The sequence below is a fragment of the Thermoascus crustaceus genome (assembly GCF_041956765.1).
Source record: "Thermoascus crustaceus strain CBS 181.67 unplaced genomic scaffold VTN00scaffold_2, whole genome shotgun sequence".
Taxonomy (NCBI): Eukaryota; Fungi; Ascomycota; class Eurotiomycetes; order Eurotiales; family Thermoascaceae; genus Thermoascus; species Thermoascus crustaceus.
In genome coordinates, this window is record NW_027192528.1 from 1,213,992 (window position 1) to 1,225,867 (window position 11,876).

An 11,876-nucleotide genomic window follows, 5' to 3' on the forward strand; every position below is an offset into this window, starting at 1 on the left:
CGGCGGATCTTCCGGAAGGCAACCTAAAGATGACCCTTTTTTAGCCCGACTCAGGGCCATCGAAGACAGGGTCACCACAAGAATAACCTCCGCCATGGTACTGAGTCAACAATACAAGTGGGAAACTAATCGTACAGATGCTCTGTTCAGTCCAAGTTAGATGAGCAAGGCGACAAAGGACTTTTGCTAGTGTCCAATAAAAAAAAAAAAAGAGAGAGAATCACCTGGCTCACAACGATGCCACTTGCTTCTGCTTACAAAAATTCCTTTACCAGTGGCGAAGCGCCCCATCAATACACTCTTCGGCGCCGGTAGTGTGAAGGCCATCTACACTTTCAAATTTACTTATCCGACGACTGACCGTTTCCCGTACGGCCACTGGAAGTTCTCGTATCCTTTCCAAGCTAGTCTATCAACTTCGTTCATCATGTCTTCACTATCATGGAAGGGAGATTCCTGGCTTCGAAGATTGGTTTTTGAAGAATACTAAGTATACTCCGCAAACTTTCTGGAGAAGATCGCCTGGGCCTGGTTGATCGGATTAAAGCAGTTGAAATAGTGGAAAGTGGAAGTTCATACTGACAGTCTGTAATCAATTCTCAATCAGTTATTTATCATGCTCTCTGCTAACTGGGTTTATATCCACACTAATTATAAAATTATAGCGACCCAAATAGCTGTTTGAACATTTTTATACTGGGCTACATCAACGGTATTCGTTCGCTATGACAGTCACTGCGCCTGGAGATGTCAGGAATAAAACTATCCTAGTACGTGTGGACGCAGAAAGCCCATATCGTAAAGGTCCAGGATTGTATGTTATCTGCCTGATACCTAAAGACAAATGTGGAGATCGTAAGTAAGACTAGCAGCGTTTATAGTTGTTAGCCCACCAAGGGGTCCAGATGCTAACACTTTTGAAGAACTGACCAAAAAAAGTCAATCGACCAGAGCGATGGTAATGACTCTGACTGAGGATGATGAGTCAGGCTCCAAGGAAAGCGAAATGCGGTTTGACCAAGGCGAAACCGGTCACTGAGGACGAACGCAAGAAGATTAGAGAACAGGAACGCAAGCGGTTCGATTGAAGGAGATGAGTTTCAAGATGAAGTGTATAAAATGCACTCTTTTGTGTCCTCTTTCCTTGGCTTAGACCGACAGTTACGTAGTTATATTGCTTTTTTTTTCTTACAAAGGATTACTTAGATGTGGAAGTATAATGTTATCCAGAGCAAAGCCAGTCACTCCATTTATCGTATCTATATCAATCCATTTTCATCGACTGGAAAGACGTAAAAAGACCATCATTTCATGCCACAGCGCCGAGAAACCCCATACGTAACGAGTATGTAACTAAAGAAGAACACCAACGTGCCGAAAGGGAAATATTTTCCATCATGACTGGGCCTGCTGGGCCTCCGTTTTCGTCTTCTCCCCGACGCCCTGGAAAAGTGACTTCTTGATTTCCGCTGCCATCAGGCCGCTCACTTCCTCTGCGACGATCCGCTCTCCGTCCCGGACTACCTTTTCCAACTGCTGATCCTTGCCCGTGGTGAATCCGCCCCGCGAGGCGCCCCCGCTGATCCCCCGCGCCGCGCGCTTAACTTTCTGGCTCAGATCCATCATCTGCTTGCTTCCATAGTCGCGACTTGTGAAGAGGGGGCTCTGGCTGAGTGTTGCCACCCAGTATTTGTTCCACAGCAAGGTCAGGAGCTGCGAGTCGAGTGTGCTCTTGAAGTGAGACACTTCGAGGGAGTAGTACTGAGAGGCGTGCGCGCCAAAGTCCTCGACCTTGTTGAGTGGGATGCTCTGGTACTCATCGTCCTCGTGCTGCTCCTTGGGTGGTGTGTAGTCCTTGGGGAATGTTCTGAAGGCGCCGATCTCGACTTTTCCGGCAGAGATGGTGCGCTCCGGGTCGATCACGACGGCCACGAAGGGATCGCTGAGCTGCTGCATGTCCTGCGTCGTCACGTCGATCCCGGACAACCAGCACCCATACCCTGGGTGGCTGTGGTACCAGCCCACGGCGTTCTCCATCCGCCCAGCATCACGGCATGCCTGAAGGTATCCCACCATGTACTCGTTGGCCTCCTCCTGGGCGTTGACGCGGGTCTCAGTACCCTCGACGGGCAGGCGGAAGGCGTCCGTAACGATGAAAGTCTCTGCTGCAACGTAACCCTGCATCAAGCCCATAACCTCTAAAGACCCCCCAGAGCGGGCGTGCATGACCATCTTGAGGAGCGCGACGGCGGAGATGCGGATCGACTTGAAGTAGTGCGGGTCTTTGGCCCAGGGCCGGGCGGCCACTAGAGCCTTGTGTGCGTTCTCATCGTATCTGTAGAGGGCATCCCGCTGGGGGTCAACTAGGCTGATTGCATTTTCAAGCTCTGCGTAATGATCGATGTCAGCGATCTGCCTGCGGCGCCAGGTGTATCTCAGACGGGGATTATTGTACTCACCCCAGGACTGCTGTGCAGCCTGCATGGTGAGAGCTATTGGAGCACTGGACGAATTTCCACTGGAACAACAACGAGGGTGTCCTCCTATGGAAGAGCGGTGTCAAAAGGTGTTGGGAGGAGAAGACTGAGAGTAGGTAATGATAGACCAGACTCCGCGGTCTGGACTCGGTCACTGCGGAGAGCCCGCGGGGCCGTCACGGGACTGCCGGCAGAACGCGGGCGGTGAAGGCACTGAGTCAGTGGTTGCCGGGACGACGGGAGCAGTCAACAACGGCTGCGGGCTCCCGCCGGGGTTGTGTGTACTCTCCGCCGTCTTCTCTCCGCCCGCCGCCTTTGCTTACTTTCTTTTCCAAGTCTCATTCTTGAGCTCGCCGTCCGCTCCTTGAATTCGTATTTCATGTCCTGAAACCAGTCCTCCGTCATCATTCCCCCGCGTAGCGTGTCTCTCTTTCGTTTTGGTTTCGAAATCCGGCAACTCGCAGCCGTCGCAGCCTCGACTGCTGGGCGCCCTGTCGCGACGCCTAATCCATTGCTGATCACACCTTCAACGGTTCTCTACGTTCATCTCCTCACACAGAATGACGGTGGACACAAGCTACCTGACCACCCAGGTCAACAATATTGTTGGCCAACTTCACGGGGTCTTCGATGAGATTGGAATCCCGGATCATGAACGGGAGTCGCGTGAGGCAGAGGTTGGTTCTGCGCCAGTCGCGCTCGATTATACGCGACACAATTGTTGACACTAACTGACTCTTCTAGCTCTTCTCTGCTCTGTCAGAGACCCTGAACAGTCAGCTGCGACTAGTCAACGCGTGAGTTGGATCCCCGGGTTTGTAACTTGGCATCTGTTTACTGAGTATATATCATCGCAGTGAAAAGAATGAGATGGAGGAGGAGGCACAACGACTTATCAAGACGATAAAGCAGATGGAGGTCTCTTTGGAAGACGAGAAAGCAAATGGACAATACGAGTTGAATGAGGATGACCTGCACGTCTCCTACCCCTTGAATCGATGTCTCAACTTTCTCAGAGAGAAGCACAACACGATGAGCAAATTGCATCGCGAGCGCTTTGAACAGGTCAAGAGTAAGTCTCCAGCCTTGCATACAGAAGAACGATCCTGTCTAACACTCCGCAGGACTTGTGGAAGCGCTTGAATCCTACTCTTCTCATCTCGAGCCGTCCTTTGTCGCCATTGAGCTTCCTCCAACAGCACCTGGCACATCCGTTCCTCCTTCGTTCGATCTCTCCTCATCTTACGTTACTGCACTAGATAATGAATTCACCAGAGTCTACGATGAATACAATCGTCGCCTCTCGCTGGTCCAAACAACGTGTGAGGAGATTATCAAGCTCTGGGCGGAACTTGGAACTCCTCAGGCACAAACCGATCCTTCCATTGTGAGATACTACCGCGAGGCGCCAGAACAGCTGGGTCTTCACGAGTCTGACCTAGCCAACCTCAAAGCAATGCGTGAGAGGTTGCTGGACGAAAAGAAGAGTCGTGAACGGAAATTGAAGGATCTGAGGACCGCCGTGGAAGGACTCTGGGAACGCCTTGGGGTTGAGGAACGCGACCAGAAGGCATTTCTTGCCGCCAATCGCGGCTGCGGGCTGCGGACAATCAACGAGTTCGAGGATGAGCTGGCTCGTCTCAATGAACTTAAGAGGCAAAACCTGCCTCTGTTTGTCGAAGATGCCCGCTGCAGACTCCAGGAGCTTTGGGACAGCCTATATTACTCAGAGGAAGAGATGCTCGACTTCACACCAGCGTTCTCGGACGTCTACAGCGACGCGCTGCTGGAGGCACATGAAGCAGAGATCTCTCGTTTGGAATCCCTGAAGGAGCAGCGTGCACCGATACTTCAGCTAATTGAGAAGCATCGTGGTCTCGTTCAGGACCGTGAGGAGCTCGCTGCCTCAAGCCAAGACGCTTCTCGCTTGATGGCTCGCGGCAACAAGGGGGAACGCCACGACCCTGGAAAACTGCTCAGGGAGGAGAAGATGAGAAAGAGGATTGCGAGGGAGTTGCCCAAGGTTGAAAACGAACTGAGAAAGGTCTTGGAGAAGTGGGAGGACGAGTACGGAAGGCCATTCCTTGTCTACGGCGAGAGATATATCGACGAGCTTACCCCCGTACCTACCAAACCTCCAGCCCGTTCAAAGACCCCATCTGGGCCTGCTCAAAACTTCAAATCAAGTACTACAAAGCAACCTCAATCTACTCGCCCAGCGAGCACAATGAAAGGAGCGCCACCGCGCTCTGCGACCAAGACTCCTACAGGTGCTGGGCCCGTCAGGCGCAACCAAATTGGAAACTCCGCCAATACGTCTACTACTCAGAAATCACCGACAAAGATTCCTACTCGTGTCCCTCTTGGGAACATGCCTCATGGGGACAATTCTGCAGACCGTCGTGTGCCGCCCAGCTCCAGCTCCTTCTCTTCAAGTACCATGCGCAAAATGCCACCTCGTGCTCCACCACCCAAGATGCGCGATTTGACTGCTGAGTCCTCTGAGGAGAACCATGTGATGGAACCACCGCGGTGTAACAGTGTCATGTCTAGCAGAATTGTACGGCCAGTGAGTCCTGAGGACGTCTATGATGACCGGAGCCAGCGATCTTATATGAGCTCTTCCCACTCTTCCCTTCAGTCCAATAAGGCTAGCGGGTTCTCCCAGTCGCTTCACTCTTTCAGCAATTCAACAACCAGCAATTCAACAACAGGATATCCTCGACCGAACCCTTATATGCAGCACCATGCGCCGATTAGGCAGGTCTCCAATCAGTCGACTATTACCGCGACATCAGAATCGGAGAACTGGGAGACGTATGACGATTGTTCTGAACCTGAGGCAGATGCGACCGAAATCTATTATGCAAAGCTTCGTGCTGCCCATGGCAAGCGATTCGCCCCTGACGATTCGCAGAACGGGCCTTACGCAGGGAAGAAGGTCAAGGGTATCAGGGCTGTAGGATCGGATGAACGAGTGTTTGAGCAAAGCGAGCCAAGGATTAGGACCTCGGGCAGCGATGGCGAATGGACCGATGACCTGGAGTACTAAGATTCTGCTTCGTTGAAAAGATATTCTCATCAAGTTGCGCATTTGGGATCCTTTGGGACACACGGAGTTGGGGCACCACCTGGATGACTATGAGCTTATGACTCCACGAACGACATGAAATTCCTCAGTCAATCTTGGACTCCCTCCCGGCCAGGCGTTGATTGCGTGTTTCAATTGCTTCCGAATCACCATCACAATAACCACGGAACCCAAGCCAGGGATTTCCCATTCTGCGTTGAAAATTTCGGATCATTCTGCTGTCGTCGAACTTCTTTCAATTTCGTCTGTCGATTCCTCTCATGGGTGGCGGGTTCTCTTCTATATGCTGGCATATGCGCAAGGGATAGGGCTACGATATGATGCATACCACTTCTGGGCTTTTCTTTTTCTTTTCCTTGGAACTCTAGCATTGGCGCATGGTTTCTTTCTACTCTCTTCTTTTTTTTCAGGATTCGTTTAAAAATGGATGGGTTGGTCCTGTTCAGCAGGCGGCGAGGGAAAAAAATGGGAGTGATGGCGATGGTATGGCTATTGCCTTTTTGTTTAATGCCTTTGACCTTTGTCTGATGTTTCTTAAGCTCGTCTCGGGTTGTGTGCATCTTTTCGATTCGTGCCATTACGTTATTTTATTATTGATCTCGTAAAGGCCCGTACGGGTCATCATGAGAACGTTTGAGCTTTTGTGCATTTTAATTCTTACTTTATTTTGTTTTTGAGTAGTGTGGTAGTTGTCCTGTCAATTGGCCTTCTCCAATCATTGGTTTTTGGCTATTTTCCATCCGTAGATTTTGTAAGGGCCTCACAACGTCTCAGTGGAGGACGTGCTCAAGTACTGTAGATGAAGTGAGTGATGCACTATTGGTACAAAGGTATACTGCGGTATAACCCGGAAAGATTCCCTGGTGCGCTCCACTAACAGGGATGCCCTAGTGGCCTGGTGTTCTGCTTTCGCAGTTCACTGCCAGCATTCTTACCGCCCGATCAGTCAGCCATATTAATGATCTTAGAGATGGAAGGCGGTAAGGATAGCCAGGAGCAATTTTCAAAGGCAGCATCAAAACACCAGCATTGACTAGCATCCACCCGTGGGGCGCACCAGGGAATCTTTCCGGGTTTACCGCAGTATATACCCTTTTTCTCCCCCCATACTATACACAGAAACCAACGCCTCTCGATTGGGTCATAATCATCGCGGCGCAAGAGACCCCATCCAAGACTTATCCCCCTCTGGATTCACGTCTTTGGGTCTCCTGTTGCCCGGGAATAACCCAGATGCATCATATCCAGCTTCTTGAGAAGCCGTCAACTTCCTCGCCTCGTCCAACCGCCTCACGCTCTCCACCCGACCCAGGATCTCCATCGTCTCGGGGATGCCTGGACCGGGGTTCCCCGCGGACAGGGCCCAGCGGAGGTAGTGGTAGAGTTCCTTTTTGAAGGCTTTGTCGGCTGCGACTCTGGCTTTGGCTTGTGCCTCTGGATCTGCCCCTGCTTCGGGGGATGAAGAGGATGGGGATGAGTCAGATGAGGTGACGGATGCAGACGCGCCGTCGTAAGAAGAGATATTGGCCCGGTGCGTGTCTGCGTTCCAGTGCGGTTCCGGGACGAGGCAGAATGCTGCTGCGGCGGTGTGCAATGCTGACAGGGGGATGGTGTTCTTCTCTGCACCGGCAGCTGGTGCGTATGGGGGCCGGTTCAGGGTCGAGGTGAAGAAGGTCTCGTTGCGCGTGACGAATTCTTGGGCTGTGGTGTAGGATTTGGCGTCTGCGCGGAGTAAGGGGGATATGTATTCGGTGAGGGGGCGGGTTTGGAGGATTGGTTCTCTGATAATAGGTGTTTGTGTCAGTGGGCACTGACCTTTTGAAATGTTCAGAGGGAAGGAAGTGGTTTTACTTACAGTTGCTCCGTCGAGCAGCTATTCCGGACGACATCAGAAACTTTGTTCACCATGTCGTCGAATGCGGGTCCTCTGCTGGCCGCGAACCGCTGCGCGTGCGCCTTTTGGAGAAACCAGAGCTTCTCGAAGGCGACGACGGTGTTTCCTCTGGTGATCTTGAGGTTGAAGATCTGCTCCAGCTCTTCGAGACTCAGGACGTCCGACTTCTGCGAATGCGACCAGCCCAGCAGCGCGGCGAAGTTGACGAGCGTGGCCGGGAAGATGCCCTGCTTGTCGCGGAAGAAGGAGATGTCAATGTCCGCGTTGCGTTTGCTAAGCTTCTGCCCGCTCTTCTCGACGAGTAGCGGGACGTGGCCGAATCGGGGAGGGGTCCAGTTGAAGGCGTTGTACAGTGCGAGGTGCATGGGCGTTGATGGCATCCATTCCTGTGGATCCTGTTAGCAGCAGCATTGATATAATAGAGAGTCAAGGGTCTATTGTTATGCTTACAGTACCGCGGATAACGTGTGTGATCTTCATAAGGTGATCATCCACCACGTTCGCTAGGTGGTAGGTTGGATGTCCGTCGGACTTGAGCAGAATCGGATCGTCGTAGACTCGATCAATGTAGTCCAGTTTATTGCTGGGTTTGTTCTGCCCAGTCTTCCCGTAGACGAGGTCTTCGAACATCGGGTATCCCTCTGCCTTCAATCGAACGACATGCGCCTCGCCCCTTGCGGCCCTCTCCTCTGATTCTTCCGCAGAAATATCTGCACATGTTCTGTCGTAACCGGGAGGGAGTCCCGCCTGGTTACGATGTCTTGCTAAGGTGTCTAGTCGTTCTGGTGTGCAGAAGCATCGGTATGCATGACCACTTGATATCAGGTCGTGGGCGTGGGAGCGATAGATTGCCGTTCGTTCAGACTTTAAGCAGGAGGTCAGCTCTATTTGATATCGGAAGTAATGTAACAAGACTAAACACACCTGTCTATACGGTCCGTATGGACCTCCAACAATTGGGCCTGCAAAGCTATCAGTACTCTGAGCTCTTCACCCAGTTCCCAATGCTTGTATTGACCTTCATCCCACTGCAACCCAGCCCATTGTAAATCTTCACACAAGCGCTGCTCTGCCCCAGGGATTGTCCTTTTCTTCGCCCGTCAGCGCGACGTCCAGAAGCCGGTTATTAAACTTCCAACGGCTGCGACCAACCTGATCGGTATCTTCGATGCGGAGAAGGAATTGACCACCGGTCCGTTTGGCAAGCAAATAGTTAAACAACGCCGTCCTCAAGGATCCAAGGTGCAGATACCCCGTCGGAGACGGCGCGAAACGAGTCCTCGCGGGCGCATCAGGGAGATCTTTCTTGCCCTTCTTGCCTGTACGGGCGACGCTCGGAGATGGAGTCGCCGCTGCGACGGAGGAGTAGTTGGCCCTACATCTGGTGCAGACCCACGGCCAACGAGGGAAAGGTCCAATTTGGGCACGCCTCATGGTAAGAGGCAATTATGGGTTTAAAATACAGAAACAGCAGGAAAATCAGGCCCTGTTCTGCTGTGATCACGGGTAGATGGATATCGATTACTTTTGCGGAGGGCGGAAGATCAGCGCAACTGCGGCGCGTGCGGTGTTTGAGCCCGCTCTGCTGAAATTTCGGCCCGCTCTGAACGAGAGGTCCCACGCGTTGGTCAGTCGGCAACATTTTGAGTCTTGCAACGCCGTCTCTTCTTTCTTTTGGGCAGTGTTTCTTTCTTTGTATTTCACTTCGGTGAATTTTTTTTGTTGATATCCGTTTTTTCCGTTTCATGGAAGATTCCCACAAGCGGTTTAAAAGTCAAAAGTCCCAATTTCGTTAAATCTCGACAGTACGTCCCCGCTCTCCTTTCAGTGTTATCCAGATAAGACCATGCTTGCTGACACTCTTTTTTTCTAAACAGTGGCCAGCGAAGGGCATGTTGACCTCTACGGTATTCTTTACGCTCTGCACACTCCTAGCAGGAAAATAACATTCGTGCAGAGGTCCTAGGAATCGAGAGAGACGCAACCAAAGAAGAGATACGGAAGGCCTATCGCAAGGTATGCAGACCAAAAGAAGAGAGAGACCCGGTCTTGTTCGCCAGGTTCTAACAAGATGCAAATAGGCCGCCCTCGCAAGCCACCCCGACAAGGTCCCGGAGCCCGAACGGGAAGCCGCCGAGGTCAAATTCAAAGCTGTCCAGCAGGCCTACGACATCCTTTACGATGAAGAGAAACGACAGATCTATGACACACATGGCATGGGCGCCTTCGACGGCTCCGGCGAGCCCGGAATGGGGGCCGGAGCGCCGGACCTGGATGATATCCTAGCGCAGATGTTCGGTGGCATGGGCGGCATGGGTGGCATGCCCGGGTACGGTGCTGGACCACGCGCCAACAGGCCCAAGAGGAGTCCGAACGAGGAGCAGAAGTACGAGGTCAGCCTGGAGGACCTGTACAAGGGCCGGACCGTCAAGTTCGCTAGCACGAAGAACGTCATCTGCAGCCTGTGCAAGGGCAAGGGTGGTAAGGACAAGGCTCAGGCGAAGAAGTGCTCAACTTGTGATGGTCATGGTGAGTCGATATCAAATTTTGTAGATCTGTGTCTCTGTTACTAAATGGGTGCTTCTAGGCTTCAGGGAAGTTCTGACCCGTGTCGGACCCCTCCTGACGCAGTCAATGGCCCCATGTACTGTCTGCAAAGGACAAGGAAGCTTCTTCAGCCCGAAGGACAAGTGTAAGAAGTGCAAGGGAGAGAAGGTGACTGAGGAGAAGAAGATGCTGGAGATCTACATCCCTCGGGGAGCGAAGTGAGTTCTTTCCAAACCTTACGTCTATCAGATAGCTGACTTCAACAGGGAGGGAGACACCATCGTCTTGGAAGGCGAGGCAGACCAGATCCCAGACACCGAGCCCGGCGACATCGTCTTCCACATCGTCGAGATCGACCACCCGACGTTCAGACGCGCCGGTGCGGACCTCACTGCCACCATCGACATCACGCTGGCCGAGGCCCTGGCCGGCTTCTCCCGTGTGGTCGTCAAGCACCTCGATGGCCACGGCATCGAGATCTCCCACCCCAAGAAGCCCGGTGACGTCCTCCGTCCGGGCCAGGTGCTCAAGATCCCCGGGGAAGGCATGCCGCACAAGCGCAGCGACGCCCGCGGCGACCTGTACCTGGTCGTGAACGTCAAGTTCCCCGACGAGAACTGGTCGCCCAGCCCCGCGGTGCTGGAGAAGCTCAAGGAGATCCTGCCCAAGCCGGACCCGCCCATCGAGGCGGAGACGGTCGACGAGGTCGACTACGACCCCAAGGGCGATATGGAGGACTTTGGTGCTGGCGACCCTCGTGGCGGGTCTGGATGGGTCGATGAGGATGAGGACGAGGAACCGGCGCAGTGCGCGACACAGTAGATTCCTCCCGTCGTTCATCAAGTATCGTATAGTTACTCTCCCTTCGGCAGATAGTCACTTTTTTGCTTGCTTGCTCCCCATATAGCATGGATTGGCGTTTCGGGGCTGGCTTTCTTGATTTTTAGTTGGTAATGCCATTTCGGGTAAATTCCCCTGTTGAGATGACCTATGCTTCTAGATAACTGAAAGCATCACGGCCATAATGATGCTGATCCTTGCTTCTTGATGGATACCTAGTCTATCTACTTGTGTATGTACGTAGTATGGATAGATTCGCGTTGTCGATATTGTGAACGAAGCCATCGAAAAAGGATAACAATTCAGGGGATAACCTGCTGAGGGTAGTGCTAGATGTATCTCCTCAAACATCCTATCCAGTATGTACAATGCATCCACGGGGCTCCCATTATGTGAGAAGATGTTCATGCCAGGCAGAGAGCGTGATGAGTTTATATCCAAGGAACAAGTATCCAATCTGAGGGGTTTTCCTTAAAATATCATCATCTTTACGTACTGTATATGCATACAGTACTAGGCAGGTTACCCTTACTCATGACATGTACATAGACCTGAATCTCCAACTATCTCCAATCTTCATTCATCAACTTTATAAATCTGACGAATGACCAAGATACCAAATAATGCTACATAAGCACCTAACACCATCCAATTTAGATAAGAAAGATCTCAACAAAACTTCCAAAGCAGGCTTACTTACCTACCTACCTAAGATTAATATCACAACCCACTGAATGGGTTAAAGACCAGGAAGGGCTCCCCCAGGTCTGGATTATTTGAAACTTCACCCTAATTCCTTATCTTGCTGTTATGCAAGTGTGTACCTAGGCATGTATGTATGTATATATGAATGCACAGGACCTGCCTACTTCCAAGTTCCATAACGGCAGCCTCTACTATACTGTACTGTATTTTACTGTATTATACCGTATATAGGTAGCCTGCAGGACGCCCTGGTTAATCTCAATCGGTAATCGGAGGGGAAAAAAAGATAAGGAAAGAAAAAAACAGCTGAGCTGGGCTGGGC

At 51.8% G+C, this 11,876-nt stretch overlaps 5 protein-coding genes across 5 annotated transcripts; 2 read left to right on the forward strand and 3 right to left on the reverse strand.

The window, feature by feature from the left end:
- Positions 1 to 1,395: 1,395 nt before the first annotated feature.
- Positions 1,396 to 2,484, reverse strand: VTN00DRAFT_3955 (uncharacterized protein; the record flags this gene model as incomplete). Its single annotated transcript, XM_069430329.1, has 2 exons — positions 1,396 to 2,387; positions 2,460 to 2,484. The coding sequence occupies 2 exons, from the start codon at positions 2,482 to 2,484 to the stop codon at positions 1,396 to 1,398; spliced, it is 1,017 nt and encodes a 338-aa protein (XP_069289476.1).
- Positions 2,485 to 3,037: 553 nt separating this feature from the next.
- On the forward strand, positions 3,038 to 5,529 carry VTN00DRAFT_3956 (uncharacterized protein; the record flags this gene model as incomplete). Its single annotated transcript, XM_069430330.1, has 4 exons — positions 3,038 to 3,154; positions 3,222 to 3,274; positions 3,335 to 3,549; positions 3,602 to 5,529. 4 exons carry the CDS (start codon positions 3,038 to 3,040, stop codon positions 5,527 to 5,529), a joined length of 2,313 nt encoding a protein of 770 aa, XP_069289477.1.
- Positions 5,530 to 5,558: 29 nt separating this feature from the next.
- VTN00DRAFT_3957 (uncharacterized protein) lies at positions 5,559 to 6,128 on the reverse strand (the record flags this gene model as incomplete). Its single annotated transcript, XM_069430331.1, has 2 exons — positions 5,559 to 5,616; positions 5,725 to 6,128. 2 exons carry the CDS (start codon positions 6,126 to 6,128, stop codon positions 5,559 to 5,561), a joined length of 462 nt encoding a protein of 153 aa, XP_069289478.1.
- A 587-nt stretch (positions 6,129 to 6,715) lies between these two features.
- VTN00DRAFT_3958 (uncharacterized protein) lies at positions 6,716 to 8,896 on the reverse strand (the record flags this gene model as incomplete). The annotated part of the gene is made up of 6 exons (XM_069430332.1): positions 6,716 to 7,349; positions 7,424 to 7,848; positions 7,913 to 8,326; positions 8,387 to 8,424; positions 8,481 to 8,553; positions 8,615 to 8,896. 6 exons carry the CDS (start codon positions 8,894 to 8,896, stop codon positions 6,716 to 6,718), a joined length of 1,866 nt encoding a protein of 621 aa, XP_069289479.1.
- Positions 8,897 to 8,972: 76 nt separating this feature from the next.
- On the forward strand, positions 8,973 to 10,831 carry VTN00DRAFT_3959 (uncharacterized protein; the record flags this gene model as incomplete). Its single annotated transcript, XM_069430333.1, has 7 exons — positions 8,973 to 9,089; positions 9,237 to 9,267; positions 9,340 to 9,369; positions 9,420 to 9,478; positions 9,544 to 9,991; positions 10,050 to 10,227; positions 10,276 to 10,831. The coding sequence occupies 7 exons, from the start codon at positions 8,973 to 8,975 to the stop codon at positions 10,829 to 10,831; spliced, it is 1,419 nt and encodes a 472-aa protein (XP_069289480.1).
- Between the last annotated feature and the right edge of the window lie 1,045 nt (positions 10,832 to 11,876).